The sequence below is a fragment of the Vidua chalybeata genome, chromosome 2, assembly GCF_026979565.1.
Source record: "Vidua chalybeata isolate OUT-0048 chromosome 2, bVidCha1 merged haplotype, whole genome shotgun sequence".
Lineage (NCBI taxonomy): Eukaryota > Metazoa > Chordata > Aves > Passeriformes > Viduidae > Vidua > Vidua chalybeata.
This window is the reverse complement of record NC_071531.1, coordinates 39,568,627-39,590,393: the sequence shown is the minus strand read 5'-3', so window position 1 is coordinate 39,590,393 and position 21,767 is coordinate 39,568,627. Positions and strand designations below refer to the sequence as shown.

At 36.9% G+C, this 21,767-nt stretch overlaps 1 protein-coding gene across 1 annotated transcript in view; it reads right to left on the bottom strand.

The window, feature by feature from the left end:
* The window catches only part of STK24 (serine/threonine kinase 24), a 51,530-nt gene that overhangs the window by 6,168 nt on the left and 23,595 nt on the right, over positions 1 to 21,767 (bottom strand). Inside the window, exons 3-9 of the mRNA XM_053936080.1 lie at positions 10,467 to 10,523; positions 7,474 to 7,582; positions 7,195 to 7,352; positions 2,614 to 2,799; positions 2,222 to 2,367; positions 1,189 to 1,312; positions 213 to 281 (exon numbers count right to left, since the gene is read on the bottom strand). Coding sequence (XP_053792055.1) covers positions 213 to 281; positions 1,189 to 1,312; positions 2,222 to 2,367; positions 2,614 to 2,799; positions 7,195 to 7,352; positions 7,474 to 7,582; positions 10,467 to 10,523 — 849 coding nt within the window. The remainder of the gene's footprint in view (positions 1 to 212; positions 282 to 1,188; positions 1,313 to 2,221; positions 2,368 to 2,613; positions 2,800 to 7,194; positions 7,353 to 7,473; positions 7,583 to 10,466; positions 10,524 to 21,767) is intronic.

Here is a 21,767-nt window from a genome sequence, read left to right as displayed (position 1 = left end):
TTTAGGCCGGCACGGCTGATGTTACTATCACGCATAACAAGCAATGTTAGGAGCAAAATACAGATCTCAGAAGCAGACATACCAAAAGCACAGCTACAACTTAACACAGCAAGTTCCAAATGTGCAGTAGCAACCTTAGGTGCCATTCATTATACTTTTCAATTTTTTTCAGATAAACCTTGGAATTGTTATGTTTTAAAGCAATAACTTACCTCTGCAAATAAAGGGGATATAATTGTAGACAGGCATTGGGATAGAGGCCTCTTTGGGATATCCTTTTCCTTTAAAGAAAAAAAAAAATCTGACCAATTTTATTTCTGAAAAAAAGGATCCTCATTGTATGCTAATTAAAAACAAAATGTAGTTCCAACATCCTACACTTTATGAAAGCTCTGTTTCCATATATGGAAAATGTTCTACAATATACTATTCCAAAGCACTGTGGAAAATAGAGGCTGAATTAAAATTTGAGATTGCAGCACCTCAAATACATGCTAGCCCAAATTTGGAAGGGAAAAAAAAAAACAAACCACAAACCAAAACTACCAAACTCCTACAATTCTACTGAGCATTAACTAAATCATAGACATGCTGATATTTACTAGGTTCATCCCATATGATACAATATTTTTCTTATATTTCTTCAGAATTTTCAGAGTCAGCACAGGCACAGCAACAACATGCTCTGGCCACACAGCTTGCAGAAAATACAATGGAGCAGTTCCTAAACATTCCTTATTCTGGGTTGTTTGGGTTTGGATTTTTTTTTTTTTTTTCTTGGACCCAGGCACATTCTGTTCTTTGTTACATTGAGGTCTTTTTCCTTAAAAGATCAAAATGCCTTCTCCAAAACTCCAGCCTAGATTTGCAATGTACTGGTTTTAGTTTTCAGAATGAAATTTTAAAAATACAATATTGCCTTGTCTTCTTGTCTTCCTCCAGTGGTTGTATTTCAAACTATAGAAATATTTTGGTACATATTTTGTCAACTACAAAAAAGGACACATTAACGAATGCCCAAACTTCAAGACTTACTCAGAAAGTTTTGTCAAAGGCAACTGTAGAAAACACATTTTCAGCAAAAGCTCTGGAAATTTCACAATATAAATGCTTTTAAAGACATAAATTATTACTAAATTATTAAAGCAGAATTATTTCCTTGTATTATACAGTCAATATTTTGAGCACCTTATTTCTTTGCAACTCCAAAGGCTGGGCTGCTCCATTCTCTAGATTCTTGGGGTCTTTTTCTCTTATTGTAAAGATCCACTCTTCTGAGTCACTCCCACCTGAAGCCTGACCATCTGCTTCACTTCAAGGGAAAGAAAAAAAAATACATCAATTTTTATCACCTACACCTTATTGTTGATGTTCATTCAATACACACACTAAATATAAAAACTCAGTGAAGACCAAGATCAGGATTCTACTGTGCAGGCCACTACATATAAAGACAAGTATGCAAATTAAGGTAACTTATCTTTTGGTTAAATTAAAAAATTTAAACCAAGATGCTTCACATTGATACTTCACCAAGATACTTAACTTCCAAATGTAAGGAAGTGAGGCATTACAGATTGAAAACATTTTCCCAAGTCTCATAAAGTGTTTTATTGCTATCTGAAAACTGGCTTTAGCAGAGTACCTCAACTCATTAGGGAAAGGGAATGAAATTAAAAAAGTAAATTCAGTTTTCTTGCCAAGAAAAATAGCTAAGACACTGGAACTGTGGTCACTGGAAGGCATGAAGTCATTAATACTGTAAAGAAATATACAGCTGTAATGTCACCCAAGAAATAACCTGATGCTTGCCATTAGTACACAGCCTGGAATTGCAGAGAGTAGTTGTGTTTTCTTTACTATGAGGTATTTAATCCATTTGTGAGCAAGTTGTGTCAATCTCTTCACTTGAATCTCATTTGCACAGTGTTACTTGGCTGTGCAGCTTGAGACCTTCTGTCTGCAGAACAGCTAGCCTCATAGCTAGGAAGAACCCTGGACCCTACATAAAAGAGAAGGTAGCACAGAATATGGGCCAGAAGAGTTTTTCTCAGTGACTGTTACTTGCATGAAATCCCTGGCAATACTAAAATTGAGACTGTGTTTATTTACCAAGGCCACTAAGCTGAAAAGCTGCAAATAACTGAATACAGGAATACACATGCTAAAAATAACTCCTTGGCTCATCACAAAGGATATTTTATAGACTCCTCAAACTTACGTATCTGAGTCATCAGAACTGGAGTCGTCGTGACTTTGCTCAGACTTCCATCTCTTATGCCTGTCAATGAGGTCAGCCAAGTAAGATGTTTTCTTGGAGTTTCGTAAAATGAATTTGTGTTTTAAAAGCTCTTTTGCAGTAGGTCTCTTAAAAGAAAAAAAGAGAGAGTTGGGTTTTTTTTTTTCATGTTTAAGTGTTGAGTGACTCACTATAAAAACAAAGAAATACAGAGTTTAGTCTTGATACAAGTGAGATTTTAAATACATACAGTATCTAAAAATATACCTGTCACTTACGTCACACCAGATTAGAGAACATGAATGACACTTACTCATGCAATTCATGTAAAGCAGTCAAGTTCTCTACTACACACTGACAAACATGAAACTCACAAAGCTTGGGTCCTTGTTTAAGCAGGCTTCGACAAATTCTTTGAGGGATTTACTGAAGTTTCCTTCCAGCGTTGGTGGATTGTTCTTAGGAATGAGGAACAAAACTTTCATTGGATGTAATTCTGAATGAGGTGGCTCTCCTTTTGCAAGTTCTATGGCTGTTATGCCTAATGACCAGATATCTGCCTGTAAGAAAGAATGCTTTTAAGATTAGGTTGAAGAAAGAAAAGAAAGTGTTGGCTTGCTGTTCTAGTTTAACCAGCAAAACACATCTGCTTGCTCACACCGTCCCCTGGTGGAATGGGGGAGGAAGAGAATTTGAAGGGTGATGGGAGAAAACTTGTGGGTTATGAACAGTTTAATAATTGAAATAAAATAACAATAATAATAAATTACAATGGAAAAGAAAATAACAAAGAGAGAGAAGTAAAACCCAAAAAAGGCAAGTGATGTAAGTGGAAACAGCTGCTCATCACCAACAGAAAGATGCTCATCCATGCGTCCCTGAGCAGCAGGGATTTCCCCCTGATTTTATTGCTGAGCATCAAGCCATATGGTGTGGAATATCCCTCTGGTCAGCTGGGATAAGCTGTCCTGGCTGAGTCCCCTCACAGCTCCTTGTGCACCCCCAGCCTGCTTGATGGTGGGTGAAAAGCAGGAGAGGCCTTGACTCTGTACAAGCACTGCTCAGCAATCAGGAAAACATCCCTGAGTTATCAACACTTGCAGCACAAACCCAAAACACAGCCACATACCAGGTACTGTGAAGAAAATTAATTTTTCCCCAGTCACAACCATCACACTTGTAAAGGTAGACTTTTAAGGTTTACTGTAAATAACTTTATGTGTAAATTGGTTTTGTTATCATTGTTTTATGTGATTAGCCCCATAGCCCAAGTAAACAGAGTTTCTTGGTTGTCTCCACTCTTCAGTATAAAACAGTTATACTAAGTAGACTTTAGATTTTTTTGAAATAAATACTACTACACCAAAAAACAATGTCAAAGTCGTTATAAACTAGCATTTTATCTACCATATTCAAGAACACTATGTTAATATGGGATAAGTCTAAAATATTTAGATAAAGTAAAATGTTTTAACTTGCACAAGATTTCTCCTCAAGATAAATTAGCTAGTACAACCATCAGAAATTTAGTACATTAGAATATAACTTCCCTGAAGTTTAACACTGGCTTTATATAGCATTCTTATTCACAGACTAGAGAAATGCAGTCTTGAACAGTAATATTCAGCTTTTTGGTCCAAGTAGCCTTTAAAAGTTTTCACCATTGAAAGGTACTACTCTTTCTAGGGAATGCTGACTCCATTGATACAAATCCTATTGCAAATCTGCCTGAAGTAATGTGAAGCAATGCATTATAATTCTCTTATGTTTTGCTGAATTCACAGACCCAAAAGCCAAGAGAATGGATAATAAACCTGTCAGAAAGGTGAAAATAAAGAATACCACAGAAATATCTGTTCCAATGACAAGATACCAATTAAAAATATTTATGTTTGGTTTTTTACCTGTTTCATTTTAAGTGAAAGCAGAACAAAGACTTATTCTCAGGAAAACAGGAAAGATCTGACATGAGCTGTCTGGTTTTACTCCCAAACAGAGCAGTTGGAATTTTGCTATGCTGTAAACAGATCTATTTCCAGGTACTGGAGAGAGGAGAGATTTCATTTATCACTACTGTCTTTACTAAGTACCCCTCAACCCCACCTGTGTCAGCCCTGTGGATTCTCATGGTTATCTTTGACTGACTTGCACACATCCATTCCACTATGACAGCCACAGTGCCTGGCCCAAACCAAGCTCCTCCTTCCTTGTTCAGACAATATCCTACTGTTAAGAGCTTAGTTATTAATTTTGCAAGTAAGATTGAAAAAAAAAAAATCAGAGTCAATTAGCGTACCATTGAATTTATGAAATTCCATTTTGTTAGGCCATGTTGCAGAACAGTTCCTGAGCACAAAGAATTACATAAGCACATGAGCCCCGAGTTTCATTTATCTTAATAAGAGCATTAGCAGCTAAGCTCTCCTCAAGCCTAATTATAAGTAACTTCCCTCTAGCAGGAAAGCTTTTCTTGGTTACAAAAGAAAAATGTCACCTGTGAAGATGAATCTTCGTGCTAACAACTGAGTGTTATTATTTCCAATTTATTCAGAATTTCAGTTTCTCAAGAGTGAAGTGTTAAAGCCATATAAATGGATAGTTTTCCTCTGCCAGAATTTCAGTCACAGGTGCAGAATGTGTATATATAAATATAAACATCAAATTTACATGTGTATGAGTGCGCAGATATCCACCTGCACACACATATGTATATAAATACTTCTTTTCTTTCTCATGTATTTATAACTCTACTGCTAGTGACCTTCCTCTACAAAAATGAACAAAAAAGTGCAACAAACCATGGCTGCACACTAGACTCTTTGAAATCCAAGATGGGTTTCGGAAGCCCATGCCCGTTGAAAACATCAAAAATAACTCACCCCATATTCCTCTGGAACCATATCCTCCCCTTTCACAGATAAGAAAGGAAGTATCAATTGCACATGTATCCAATTAGGCATTTCTAGGATGGACTTGACTGTGACAATGAAACCCCAGAACAAGCACAAATAGTTCTCAAAATGGAGAGGGATAAGCATGACCTCAGGATGTGGTGACACTCCCATTATCATTATCACATGTTGTGATTTTTACAGAGTTTCAACTCTTGAACAAAAATTCTTCTTCCAAGTTCAGATGACAGACAGCAAGTCACTGATAACTACTATTTACTGCAATACTGCCATAAGCCTTTCCTGCTCTAATCTAATGTGTAAAATTCAGTCCAGCTTTAATGTTCTTGTAAGTCAAAGAAAACAGGCTATGTGCACAAGAAATACACTTTCAAATTAAATACCTATTTTTTACAGTACAAGTTTTATAGTAGAAAGAGCAGAACATATATGAAAAATGCAGCATGTTAAGAAAACATGTTTTCAGGTAAGACAGGAATCAAGACAGGAAGCAGAAATACTGCCAAAAACTAGAGTCCTTTCAAGCTTTTATTGAGAATCCCTCATCAAGCATCCAAGATGTCCATGGATGTCATCTTTTATGTCCATGTGACACTGCAGACTGAAACAGCCAGAATGCAAAATGCAAAGGCTGAAATCACACTTTGTCCAAGTGATGGTCATTCCCAGGAGCCAAACCTCAAAAAACCAAAGAAGCCCAACCTCAACCAACCAAAACCAAAATAAATAAACTAACTAAAAATCCCCCACAAAAACACACAAAGGAAGAAAACAACAACCACAATTCCAAAAAAGTTTACTCAACTTTAAATTGGGATTTTGGGGTCATTTAGATTTTACAGGCTCTACAGTGTTTTGCTTCTTACAGCCTCTTTACAGAAAGATACCAAATAGGGAATTAAGCAATTGTACAGCCTAGACCGGAGTCAGCCTTGGCAAGTGGAAAGAAACATCCCAACCTGTCCCATTGCATGGAGATACTGCCAATCATCAAGTCCCTACAGGGAAATCAGAGGAAATGGGCAAGGAAGATGAGCTCAGGGAAGAGCATAAGGAAATACTGCTAATTATAATAAAGAAAGCTGATTTTAACACAAATTAAATTGAGGGTGACCTTTGTTTCAGACCTACAGCTGCAGCAGTGGGTTGGGCAAAGAGCCTTTCCTGGTAACATGGGTGTCCTGCTGAGCTAGCCAGGCCACGTGGGGCAGGGAGAAGGCAGGGGCAGCAAAGAGCTGTATATGTACCTCAAACAAACAGAAGCATGAAGAACAAGTAACCAGCACAAAGAACTTTGAAAAAAGCAATAGGCTTGAGCTGGCTTTAATTGGCATATTCCTTCCTGACAAGTAGGAACACGCAGTGCCATACTGGTGAGAATACAGAGAACAGTAATGGAATGACATTCCTATTGTGACCTAAGTATGTATTATAATTGATATATTGTGCTTGTCTTGAGATTTCAGTATGCTGGTGTGCCACTCTGCTAGATTAAAATCCTGTATATAGATAAATTTGGTATTTAATATTAACACGTCCTGAATGGCAAATCTGAAAGAACACGGTTAGAGCAGCACATTCTGCCAGAGACGAGTAACAGCCCTTTCAATCACCACTTTCACATCCACCAAATCCATATTCTCCAACTGTGTTGCTGGCTAATTTTTTCCAAAAGTAAGTGGAAGAATATTAACATTTTGTATATATTTGCAGTCTTCTACTTTTTCTAAATATCTGCACTTTTCTACTTTTAAACAGCCAAAATACTCATCACTCTATTGAGTGGGATAAAAGGTGATGGGATGCACTCGTGAATACTGTATCATTTCTTGTCATCTGGATTGTCTTAATAAACTAGGAAACTTAAACTTTGGATAAAAATTAGGAAATCTTTCCTCACCAACAGCCTTTAGGTGCAAGGTGTCAGCTGAACACACCCTCATGTAGACACTGCCAGAGTTATTAGCTGCATTCTGAAGACCAACCTATGTAATTCAATTTAGGAAAAGGAAGGGACTTCAGTAATGCCTTGAAGTACCTTACCTTTGAATCATATGCTGACTGCTTTATTACTTCAGGTGCCATCCAAAATGGTGTTCCCACAAAGGTATTCCTCTTTATCTGTGTATCTGTTAGCTGTCCAGCTACTCCAAAATCTGCCAGTTTTACTTCCCCTTGTTCAGACAGCAATACATTAGCAGCTGGAATAAAGAAGAAAAACCAGAAATTAAAATATTTGACACCATTTGACAATGTAAGGGTGTTCATCCAGGTTTGCATGAGTTCTGATATTCTTTCATCACAAATAATAGAACAATTTACCTTTAATATCTCTGTGGATTTTCTTTTCCGAATGCAAGTAATCGAGTCCTTTGAGTATCTCCCTCAATATTGTAGCAATTTGAGTTTCATCAAGTGAGCCAGGTTCTAACTAGGAGATGCAAGAAATGTTTAAATATGCATAAAAATGGACAGAAAACAGAAATAACATTGTGACTATAAAAAGAAATTACTCCTTCTGTCAGCCCTCAAAACTTCCAATTTTCTAACTTCATAACGTGAGATAAAACAGATTATATTCTTTTTTAAAAACACATAGTTCTAAACTAAGTGGATTAATGAACAACAAGCAAAGAAATAATTTATCTAAAATATTATGTAAAATTTGTTAAAGGTGCCATAAAGACAGAGCCTTGAGTTATTGCTTTGTGGTCAGGTAATAGATATACTATGCCTTTGAAAAGCATCTGATTGTTAACATTACACTGAACTTAGATGTGCAACTCCACAGACCCTATGTGGACCAAAATCTCAAAGCCTGAGCAAGAAGCTAAGACATTCAAGGTATTACATCCATCAGTCTATGACAACATACTGCACTGAACTTTGAGAAACTCTCTAAAACTCAACTCAAACTAACAGGCTGAGAGAACATTACATATTTTAAAACATTATTTTTTTTCAAGTAATACTAGAAATATAAATCTGCTAATTGTTAAAAGATTCCAAGTAATTCTTCTCACAAGAAGAATCAGTAGCATTATATGATCCCAAAGATCTTTACATGTGATATGAATTCTAAAAGTGAGAGTAACAGAGGAAAGGTCACTACCCAGAGAGACTCCTTAAACAATAAGGGCATCTCCAGAGAGACACTGAAACTTTGTGCCCAACAGTTAATACTGGAAATATTCCACTATTTAATTTACTCCACAACAGCACTCAATCAAAAGCACAGTCAAAAAGTTGTACCTCCAAAGTTTCATTCTGTGAGAAGGAAAGCATTTCAGATAACGATTTTCACATAAAAATTAAAAATAGTAAATCACTCAGAAATCCTCATGCATAGCAACAGAGGTAATATTTCATGTAACAATGCATTTGCTTTATCTTTGCAGCTTTAGTTGTAATCTTATTTGCTTTTCCTTAGGTCTGATAATACACAAAATATTACCACTACCTGAAACCCACTAAGACATTCTCAAAGTTTCGCTCCAGCCAGGCTGCAAACACCAGTTTGAGACTTGGTAACATGACACAGCACATCTAATGGGGGAAAACCGCTTATGTCAGATTCAGCTCACCTTAGTGAGGAGGAATTACTGAAAACAGAGTAAATCTGAGAAGACTGGCACTTGGACCTCAGTCACAAATTTGGACTACACTCAGAGATTGACCAAAAATGTACATGCAGTTGCATTATATGTACTTTTTCTTGTGAGGCAGGATTTTGAAATCATCCAGTGCATATTCAAGTACAGAAAACACCAAGCTAGAATGACATGTCTGCACTCTGCATACATGGAATTCAAGGATTTTGGTAATCCTTGCCTTGAGTATGAAAACATGGCAGAGCATGCCAGGTTCTAGTTGAGAACCATAATGTACATGTTAGAACTAGGAGAACATGCACCAGAACATAAATTGAAAATTAATGAAGCACACAAAAGGTGCTCAATAGACACTTACAGAATGATTTCAGTTCTGGGGTGAAATTTCTTCAATAACATTTTAAGATGTGAACAAGAACTTTCTACTATTTCTAGGCAACAAACTTAGACAATAAACACATAGTCATCACACAAGTGAAATTTGTGTGATGAAAAAAACCCAAGAAAATATGGTAACATGTGTTTTCATTCTGCTCTTTTATATCTATACAAAGAAAGTAATAGCTGCTTTATAAAAGCAAACCCAATTTCTAATTGCTCTTCTGTCAGGAAGAAAAAAAGTGATTCACAAAAATAAATAAACATTTTTTATCATATCTTTACAGGGAACATGAATTTTTACACAACCACAGAACTCCTAACATATGTGGAAGCTAAAAGTATAAAGGGGTTCAAAAATACACAACTGCAGAAACCCACATTTAACACCCACTCCTGTCTTCTGGATGTCACCATCAGAATCCCTTTACAGTGACCTTGCTCCTTTTGCTCTTTCCTCAAGCATTTATCGGTTATCCCATTTGACAACTGCAAACTCTGCTACAAAGACGTTCTGCCTCAATTTGGATAACAATTTTCACATACTTAAAAATGCATTATTATTCCTATAATAGTGTTTTTAAAATAAGAAGGTGTGTCATTTGAGGGGGGGCCTGGGTGCTTTTTAATAGCTGAAGTGAATGTCAGAATCCAGTTACAGAAAACATGATTCACACTGACCTCTTTGAATTCCCATGCAAACCTGGGTTTTCAAACTCCATTTCAAATTCCATCCTAGGTGCAGAACAAGGCACTTGCTCCTGTTAAATTTCATACCCTTGGTGATTTCAGAGCCCTTTGGTCTATCCAGGGCTTCCTGCAAGGCCTCTCTACCCTCCATGGAGTCCAGAGCTTCTTCTATTTCTTTGAAATACTATTTTTTTTAATACCAGCCTAAACTGTATTTCTGTCTGTTTAGGCTTCAGAAAGACTTCCAACAGGGAACCTTTTGCTTATTTGTTTGGGGGAGGGGGCAGTGAGGAAGACACATTAAAATGTATAAACTTGTATAAGAGTTGTGGTGGCTGAATTAAGAGATACAAAAAACTATTTTCAGACACTAGTGCTCTCTGGCTGACTGAAGATTAGCATTCTAAGATGTTTATATCCTGCTTCCAATATTACGTTGCTTAGTTCCCTTCTATTTACACAAATAATCAGTCATGCCTCTTGGAAAATAACATTTTTCTGGCATTGACAAATATGTTTATCCTTTCCTGAAAGTGAACGTTGCCACAGCCAAGTGATCTATTATAGTTTCCAGAATTATAAGATAGGAACATAATTATGTGAAATAAAGTAACAAAACATGCATAATTTACTTACTAGATCAAGGGCAGAGCCCCCACCCAGATATTCCATTATTATCCATAATTTTGTATCCTGCAAAACAAAAAAAAACCAAAAAATGTATTAAGGTTAAAAAAAAAAAAAAAAAGAAAGAAAGAAATAGTCACTTAATGGGACTTGTTCCATTCTTTTTGCTAAAGAAATTATCTGTAGTTTTGAAACACACTCAAGAGTGTGTGCATGGAGGAAAATGCATTTTAATTTTAAAATTCCAATTAAGGACATTCCAAATATCAAATAGTGTTATATACAACATATTTCCTCTCCTTAGAATATATTATCTCTATTTTGTTGATCATCTTTATTTTTACAGATACCTCAAAATATGTTCTTTAGTAAGCTTGACTCCTGTACAGTTTAAATTGAAATAGAGTTTATTCTTAATTTTTCTTCATTGTTTCATTTTCTTGAACAGTCAAGTAGGTTTTCTCCATTAATGTTTACGCATCTGATATATGGTATAGAATTTTGCACAGTTGTGTTCAAGAAAGAAGCAGCAAAGTAGTAATGAAGATTGTTTAAGATGACTATAACAACTTACTAGCTTCAGCTAGTAAAAGAAAAGCTAACAACAACAACAAGCTACTATATTCCTAAAGAAAACGTTGGTACATATTACAGGACTGTTTAACACAAGATATACAATGCACTGTGCTAAGAAAGAGACTGGACCCAATCATTTCTTTCCACTGTTTGCAGCATATTTTTCCCAAATACACTAAGAGAAGCAGTTAGTTCAGCTTTTCCTTGCAGTACCAGCCTTAATACACATAACAAAGCAAAGCCACAAATCTACTCTGTAGGTACTCAAATGAAATTGCTGCACAAAACACACTGGTGGTTTAGTTTTTTATGATAATCACATTATTTTATGCTTTGTTAGCTTCACCTCTATGGTATGTACTAAACTTTCACAAGACCTCTAGCATAATACAGGTATATTATCTAGATAATATAGGTATCTCTCAGAGCAAGGAGCACATAAGTAGCAAACAATATTCATTTACTCTATCTGACAGAATAAAACTTCATGTAAAAATAACGGCTCACAGCCAGGGCATCTGACTCTGAATTCCCATCTATAAGGATGGATTCAAGTTTTTAGAGAAGTGGTAAATGTATTGCAGGACATAACTTCATCTAAATCCTCAGAGAGATTAAAATTTTAGCCCTTAGGACTAACTTAAGTATTTTAGTCATTAATATATCTATAGTTCAGTGCATCCACCCCGTCTGTAGGACTCCTGATGTAGGTAAATGTGCATTTTTCCTACCTCCAGTTACACATACCATACTATTTTTAGATAAGACCCTGGATTAAGGTTCCATCATCACCCACTATTTTTAACACAGAGATTCAGCTAAATTTAGATACCTTTCTTCAGGAATCAAGTCATGCTATTTGACAAACACAGTCTTGTTAAAAATATTTTAAGAGAACCAGAACACAGACTTTAAGAAAAAAGATTATTTAAAAAATATAATCTATCTCAGTACTGACACACAATATCCTGATAGTGCTTACTTTCTTGCAGACACCACAAATATTCCAAGAACTGTAACTCATCTTGATAGAGTCTCTCACACTACTGAAATAGCTGTCTTTCTGCTACAACTTTTTTCATGTTTTTCCTGTCCCTTCAAGGCTCCAGATCCTAGTAGTTCCAGAACAAGAACATTACTGAGATGTGTCTTATAGTGAGTCATCCTAACTTGATCAAAATTTTGTATTTATATTTTGCTGATAAAATGTGTTTTAAAGCTACATGAAATTTCCTGAATATTCAAAACTCACACTTCATTTTAATAGTAACTTAAACACAAATATGTCAACTGCATCACTACTTCCTAGTTCCGTGGAAATGCCTGGTGGGGAAAGAAGGTAAAGGAAGCAAACTCCTTGACCCTTTGCAGAACAGTGAAGAAAAGAAGGGAAAAGAAAAAAAAAAAAAAGGGAAAACCCCCAGACATCCACAACACCTCAACACAGAAGTCAACAAGTGATGTGTCTTGCCTTTTCTATTATCTCAAGGATTTAAAGAGTTAACAACTCAAAATAAGATCTCATTTTCCAAAAGAGAAACTTTCTAGAACGCTAGGTACCAAATTCTCCAGGTGAAAACTAGAAATTAGAGGTAGAAAATAACTAACAAAAATATTTAAGAACATAATTTTAATTACATAGTTTTCTTTTTAAATCATCATTTATCATTTTAATTATTTTTCTAGTTCAATTAGTCTTTGCTCCTAAAACTTTCATCACCAGCTGCCTGAGGCCACATGTCTGAGTTTACAATACAAAAGCCATTGATGCAGCAAACCCAGTAATTCTACATTTTAAAACAAATGAAGTATGGAAATACAGTTGAGAAACCCACACACACACACAACTGTATCTGTAGCCCAGTGTAAAGCTAAGTAAAAGAAATCTATTACAATTATGGCATCTTTTTATCTGGATCCCTATATTCAAAGTTATTTTTAATTCTCAATGGTTCCCCCTTGCCTCGGAAATATTACTCAACTTCATCAATGGTTTTGGGTTTTTAAAGTTTCCATCATTCATATGAAGTACCTGAACAGATTCATACGTTGCACTCAAATTTAATTACTATGGTAACAAATCTTATTACCACCTTTCCCTAATTATTTTTGGGTTTTTTTTTAAGCTTTCTTATATAAAATCTGCATATATTGCTTAACAAGAAGATGCAAATAAACGCTTCTGGTGAGACAGCTGTAATGAATTTCTCAGTATGTATTTCATCTTAGAACCAACAACTTATATATAGTGACTTTACATCTGTGGGGGCTTGGATGCTAGGTATCCCCCAAAGCACTCTGTCACTCCCTTTCTCACCTGGATATGGGAGAGAGAATATAGCAAAAGGCTCATGGGGTGAGGTAAGGACAGGGAGAGAACAATCTCCAGATGCCCTCAAGGGCAAAGCAGACTAAAACTGGGGACATCAGTTTAATTTATTACTAGTCAAATCATAGTAGTATAATGAAAAATAAAACCAAATATTAAAACCCATTCCTGCTGGCCCCTTCTCCATGGGCTTTGGAATTTCACTTCCAAATTTCTCCATCTCCTCCCCGCAGTGGAACCAGGGAATGGAAAATGGGGATTGTGGACAGTTCATCACATCTCTGCCACTCCTTCCTCCTCAGAGGGAGGGCTCCTCACACTCCTGCCCTGTTTCCACAGGAGACTGACCTCCATGGACTTCTCTAACATGAGTCCTTCCCACAGGCTGTAATTTTAAATTAATTGCTACAGTGTGGGTCCCTTCCATGGGGTGCAATCCTTAGGGAACAGCCTGTGGGTCTCCCACAGTGTGGTAAGTCCTGTCAAACCTGCTCCAGAGTGGGTTCATCTCTCCATAAGGCCAAAGGTCCTGCCAGGAGCCTGCTCCAGTGTGAGCCTCCCACAGTCTCATTCAGGCACACCCACCCATGTGGGTGGTGTGGGTCTCCCCCACGGGCTGCAGGTGGATCTCTGTGGTCCCACTGAACCTCCATGGGCTGCCGGGGCACAGCTGCCCCACCATGGTCTACACCAGGGGCTGCAGGGGAATCTCAGCTCCAGCATTTGGAGCACCTCCTCCCCCACTGAGTTTATGTGTTTGCTGTTCCTCTCACTTACACTCCTCTCCCCAGCTGCAGCTGTGCAGGTTTTTTCCTCCCTTCTTAAATCTGTTATCCCAAGGGCACTGCCACAGTCACTTATGGGCTCAGCCTGGGCCAGCAGCACATCCATCCTGGAGCCAGCTGGCACTGGCTCTACAGGACCCAGGGAAAGCTTCCAGCAGCTTCTCACAGAAGCTGCCCTTGTGGCCCCCCACTACCAAAACCTGGCCATGCAAACCGGAGATAATGCCTTGTAACAACATCACAAGGCCAGCACAGAGCTACTATCAATTGACTTTGGCATCACCATAGCAACAGGCCTCCTTCTTTCCTTCTTTTCTGAGTGTCTCTGGCATGCCTCACATTCCCTAACACCTACTGTCACTTTCCTTTTTAAATCTGCCCAAATACTTTTTTTTGCTTGAACTTCTCACCCTTTTCAGTATATATTCCCCTTTTGCTCTCAAACAGAACTCCAAAAGCACTACCTTTTCTTCCACAGCCTAGATTATAATTATATATTACGCATAATCACTTATACTTTCAAGAAGATACTACATTTATATACTGACACTAGCAACATTCAGTGCTCCACTTTAAGATCTGAAACAAGAACAGTTTTCTTCTTCTAAGCATCAGCTACAACACAGCATTGAATTTTCTTCAAAATACAGTGAAGCCATGATGAGTCATCCATCCAAATTTAGGATTATTATTTCTTTATAAACTAAGATGTGCAGATTAATGAGGGCACATGGAATATTTCCTTTTTCGCAGCAAGAACAAGAGGTTTTCCCTCTGATACTATGAAACTGAAGAAAGGAACAGCTTTGGAATCTTGAAGAAATTCTGTTAAGAGTTTCTGTAGATCCTTTCAAACTATGGTTGCTCTTCTTGAGGTCTGACCTCTGATTTTAACTCCAGAACCACCAAAAAAACTTACAATAGCAACTTTACCTCTGATGAAGTTTCCTTCATCAAGTTACTTCTATATCATGAAAGTACTTGCACGACAAGTGCAGATACAGTAGGTAAAGAATTTCTAGTACATAAAAATTGAAGACTGTATGCCGGAGAAAAAAGGCCATCCACCAAAAATTTCATATAGAATCTCAAAGGTACATTTTAACTGAAACCTGAAGAGGACAGAAGACTTACAGAAACAAGTAATCAAGAGTAACATGTTTGTTTGTAAGTCCGTACAAAGTTAAAAAAAAAATCAAACATGGGAGAGGCCTACCTTCAGAGATGCTTCCTACTTCTTTTATGTGAAGAACATACACATTTCTTACACAATGATATTATACAGGAGAGACCAAGCTAAAGCAATCAAACCAAGTATGTACTGATGAAATTGTTTCTAAATCTCCTTTCTTGTGGGAAGGAGAGACTGCAGAGGAAAACCTAACACAGTCACAAAAAAGAAGGACTGGAAGGACCCTGAATTAAGTGTATTGAATGACCTGTGCAATTTGAAAACTGTAGTAACAACAGTAAGCATATGTTTGTTTTTAAGTGAAATAAAATCTCCCCACACCTATTGTAAGAAAGGAATTTTCCCAATTTGAATTCATTGTGAGAAAAGGCATTTCCCTCCTTAAATTTATGGTACACCATTAGCAGCACAACAATGTGTATTTATAAAGATGTGTAAAAAGCTTGTTTAGTTATGGACACAAGTCAAATCCAAACACCACTTAGAATCTCTATTTGCAAGCACTAAAACACCTATGAACAATCAGAAGCTACAAATACTATATTTGTTTGAAATAACATAACAGATTTGCTAAATTGACCTATATACAGAAATTTTACCATCACTGCATTAGAAGAAAAACCTCGAATACAGAAAAACAAAAAGACACAACTTCAACTGAAAAGAACAAACTAGTACTAAAACTGATATTCACTGCACAACTTGAGATGTGGTAATTTGTTAAATAAATTTTTCAGTTATGTCAAAGTAATAAGGGCCAGGAAAAGACTATTTAAGTACTGATATAAATTTAGTATTGATATTCAGAATTCTCCAAGCATAAGAAACCAGAATTAAAGAACCTTGAAAAACACAATGCACGCAACACAGTAACTTCTCTAAATTGCACTCCTGCTACAAGTAGTTACTGTTACATGGAGATTTGTCTTCTGTTAATCTCATATTTAAAAACCCAGAGAAGCCTGACAGGTGGAGTCAGAAGTTTTTTAAATACTTGCATACTGATTCTTAAATTCTCAACTTGAAAAATGAGATGCAGAGATCATGTATCTCGTCTTCCATATCTACGTTAAGCCACCTTTCCACCCGATTCCCTCCATTTTTGAAAGAAAAAAGGATTTTTTTCATGATCTATTCACCCTTGTGCTTTTAAGTGCATCTGAAGCCCCCGCTGCTCGTCAGATCCACCAGGTGGCAGAATCATGTAATGCCAAAGATGCTTTCACCCACCCCACAAGCACAATAAAAGAAGGGCCTGCCCCGAAACAAACCATGTAACCTACCAAAGACAGAAGCACCAACTACCCGTCTAAAATGAATCTGAAAACATTTATTGCCCTGACATCCTTCATAATAAGAGGAAGAACGATTAACCAGAGAACTATACCTTAAGGGATATGATAGTTCATATATCTGAATTCTTCAAAGTGCCTTCCTTTCCTCGAAGTCATCAAGACAAGCTTCAGGCACCATCTTATTTATTCACCCTCTCCTTTCAATACCAAGCCACAGCTGTAGCCACTAGCTCATTATACATTATGAAGAATCCTGGTATTTGAGCTCTCATTGTTTATTAACACATGTGAACACACAAAGATAGAGTTCAGGCACAAAGAAATTACGTTTTGTATGATGCCATAAATGATGCCTTCGGGCAACAACAGGAAATGGCATTTATGTATTTCTGGTTCCCGCTTCCAAAACTTTCATCAACAATAAAGGTCACCAACTGTGAAAAATCTGAAAACATGTATCAAGAAGCATCAAGACCTCCAAAACACTGTAAATGTCCTTGCCCTGGAGCTCATCCTATCTTAACAAATAATACACACACAAGAAAACAGTTATTTAGGGCTTTAGAGAGAGGACACCTATGAGTTGATGTATTGCCATTACATCCTTGAAATTCATCAGGATTTGCAAACTTTCCAATAGCTGACTGTTCAATTTGTAGACCCACAGATTATTATTAGAACAGATACCAACTGCCAAAATTGAGTTCTTCAGGAGTAAGTACAAGGTGGCTATTACTATTATTCAGCAAATGAACTATTTTGCTAAGGAATACAATTCAGATCGACCTCATGGCCTCAATTCTTGTCATTTTTTGACTAGTTACAAATGTTACACATACATATACACATATGATATATATGATACACATACACATATATGATATATTTTTGGCTCAATTTAAATCAGATCAGAACTATAGCCAGTGCTGCCATATGTTAACAACCCAGAATGAGTAGCATATCACTATCTGCTCTTTCATCCCATTCTCTTCAGTACACAATCCTCGGAGAGGGACAGAAGGTAAGCAATGAACCCCTGAACTTCAAGCAGCCTATCCAGATGCCAGTCTGATAGCTCAATGCCATAGAATAACTCTTTCAACAGACAGCAAGGATTTGACAAACGATAGAATCACTGATACCAAAAGTCAGATATTCACATTAAGTTTCTCCAAAATTTCAACATTATATGTACCCAATTCTGTTAGTGTAAGTAGTAAATAAAGTCCTTTCCACTGCAAATGGATAAATCAATCCTATTACTCCAAAACTCCAGGCCTACAGCTGTTAAACAGTTTCAGGAAAGGCTACAATGTTTTCAAAACTTTTTGGAATTGTCTTTGCAGAAAACAAAGTCAGAAAAGAAAATCTTTCTATGTTAATTCACATCATCTTTCTAAGACAGTATAGTTTGTTCTTGAAGGCAATCTCAGTAAGCACTGTATATTTTCTCCTTATCTGAAAGAACAGCATTTTTAGCCTCATTAAGGAATAAGAGTACCACCATTACTGCAACACTTCCTGTGAAACACAGAGTTCCACAGTGTACCTAATCCCTCACTTGAGCTTTTCTTTGACAACCTAATCATCTGCTAACGTTTTTCCATCTAATTCCTCCTGCTACTACAACATGAAATTGTACAGATTGGTATATTACTTGAAAGCTATTTGCTTATGTTATTAGAGATTTCATTAAGTAAAAACAAACTCTAGTATAAAGACACTTGTTTCAAAGCACTTGAAAGTCAGATGGCATGGAAAGACAACCGTTGGTTTCAAAGAACAAGAGAAACTATTTTATGAGATAATAGCACAACACAGGTATGCCACCAAAGACATCCTCTGGATAAAGTGTCCTCTCCCTCCCCATCCTGACAGAACTAACAATCCATGCTTTAGAGCAGTCTTCAAGTACTGTCTCGTTTTCTTAGAAAGGTGAAAAAGTACTGAAACACCAACAGATGCTATGAATTAGTTATCTTTAACTTTGCAAATTAATATACTACCTTGGATTTTGAGGTGTAAGAGGAGCAAAAGCAGATGGTATGAAATACAGATTAAGATAAACTATTAATCACAGAAGTATGACTAAAAATCTTGCCATTCTGAAGCATATCATCTGGTACACGATGAAAGAAACAGCTAACAACTCTTAGCAGTTAAAACTGTTATTAAAGAAAACAGTTAAAATCGATTTTGCTTCCTAAATGAATGAGTTCTACTCTCAATTTGAAAGAGAAAGAATGTTGCTTTGAATATCAGCTTCTTCCAGGAAAAACTGACAATAGGAGTAACTAGATTTACCTTTAAAGGGAATTTTTAAAGTATTTCATTAATTCCAGAGCCTCCAAATAATATAACACTTCCCGTCTATAGCTAGGTCTTTCATTTTACCAGAGGAGATGTCCATCAACAGACACTTTTAGACTAGAAAGCAGTCTAGCAATTCTCAGTCCTGTTTCTACTCTTCCTTGCTGAATTTCTAGGGAAGCAGGCATAAGACCAAATTTATTTAAAATTACGTCCCCCACCCAAAAAGAAACCAAAACACATACACACCAAAAAAAAAAAACTAAACCCAAAAAAACCACAACCACCTCCACTTCCACTGACAGTAAAAGGCAGATCAAATGAGGAAAAGAAAAGTTGCCTTCGTTTCCACATATGTAAACGTAGAATGAGGCAAAATCATTCTTTTCCAGGACAATCCACTTCACTACCTCAATATATTTAAATATACTAACGTTTAAATGGTCTGAGTGACAACTATATTCTCCAAATCCACATCCTTAGAAAAAAAATAGTAGCTGTTTAGCAAACATATGATCATCTTCACTTAAGGTCTATTACATGCCCAAATATTCCTACTAAAGGAAAAAAAAAATAGAAAAAAACCCCAACACAGCTAAAACCCCTAGAAGGTTCTTCCTTATAATCCTAGTAATGTTCTTAGTTTTCATATAAGAATATACTGGAATATATGTGTATGTCTATATACATATACAAAATACACGTAATATATATTACATACTGGAATAAGACTGTGAAAAGAAAGATCTAGAGCTGAGTATTCATACAATAAACCTGAATTAGGTGGAGAAGGGGTTGATGTCACCCCTGAAAAGTCTGCTTTTACAAAACAATAGATTTTAAAAAGCTACAACAGGCATTTTGTGTTTAAATTTATGATATCAAAGTAAAGTTCTGTTTATTTTAAATTGCTTTCTTTACTAAATTACTTCTACACAGACATTTGGAAGCCTGTGCTTCATGTAGGTAGCATCTCTAACATGGAAAAATAATTCCTAAGGACATATTTCCCTCAAGGAGAACAAAATGCAGTAATTTACTTCCACAGAACTTTTCTGGAATAATGGTCACTAGAAATTTAAAGCACAGAAAGAATTAGGTGGAAGAGCCAATTCAGAAACCTATTTTAAAAATGGGTTTAAAACTGTGTGAAGTAAGCAGCATTTGGTTTTGGTTTCTTTTTTTCTTCCTCCAACTTTAACCTTAAGGAGGAAGAACTGAGAAAAGCGCAAGTTTGGACCTCTTCCAAAATATGAAAATAAAAAACTAAGGGAATGAGGGGAGCATATGTCTGAGTTATACTCCAGAAGTGTAACATGTCTTTTTCCCTTCCACTGGGGGCATATTCTTAAGCAAATCAACAGCAATGGACAACTCTGTGAATCTTAAGGGGGCTGCAACCAGCTAATGAGGCCCCGTAGAGTTCTCAAAAAATTGTCACAAAGGAGCCATGAATGATGGTAAAGCTGAAGTAAAGAATATTACCAGGCTGGGGTGCAGGACTGACAAGTGTTTTGTCTGGGGAGCGTTTCTGAGGCGCTTACCTCCTTTGAAGTCTCTTGGCGTCAGGATGAATGCTAGCTGTCCTGGGGCTGCCATCCCTTTGAGGGGAGGGAGATACGGATGAGCCCAAAGGTTCTCTTCTAAACACAAGTCCTTACTGCAAGCTGGCCAAAAGGTCCCTGCAATCAAAGAAATCATTGTGGTTTTGCATGTGGCGCATTTATGTCCTTTCATCAAGGTTTGTCAGCCATCTAACATGTTCAACCACAAAGGAAAAAATAAAGGCATCTGCTGGGTAGCCAATGCACAACAGAAACTAAGTAAAGAGAAGAACTGCTCATTCCAGTTTGGACTCTGTGAAGTCCATGAAAAACACAAGTAACATGACACTTCAGACTAAGCAGAACCACCTCAGTATGCAGTATTTTATGCATGTATACATGTATAAAAAAAGCTGTTTGCCTTTGGAATCATTCTCCAATCCTCTGAAACTCCTGCCTTCTTCAGGTCTCAAGGAAAAATTTCAACTCCTAGACACATATACTAGTCAATTCTACTATCTAAAGCAGCAGACAGACACTCTTCAACAATTACCTCTTGCGATCACCACAGCAGTATACAATTAATCTTTAAATGCATCCTTTTTGCCATAAGCTAGTAGTAGGAGAGCTTGCAGAGCCACTTGCTTGCAAGAAAACCCACAACAATGAATGTTCTGTCACAGTGCTGAAAAAAGATTCCTTCTGCAGAGCATTTAGCAGACTTTTGTGTTTGCATGCCAACATGCTAAAGCCACGAGCTACATGTTTTTCCTAATGTGAGTCATCTCTAACAGTGTCCATATTCACAATCTCCTTGGCACATTTCCTGGGCACATGCCCTTCCACCATAGAAATGAGTCTTTATAGACCAGCTGTCACAAGCCAAGGCATGTCATATTAAGCACATGATTTCCCAGAGCTGCAAACTAGTGGGCAATCTGGATCTGTAACTTTCTACCAAAGTACATTACAGTAGAAGCACACAGACACATATTTCTTGAATTGGCTGCAAAACCAGCTCCTAGCTAGTAAATTCAAGAAATTTGCACAACAACAGAAGAACAGCACACGTTTCTCTTCATAAAGGAATGGGTAACCACTGCTTTGGAACACTACGTGTACACAAACTCATACTCTTCCTCCTCCAACCTGCCTACAGCCACTTTCCCTTTCCTTGCTTCATAACAGAGTGGTGGAAGAATGAAAAATCCTGCCCCTTGTGGCCATTATCCTTTTAACTGCTATGTTTTTCATTCTTAGTAAGACTGACAAGAATCAT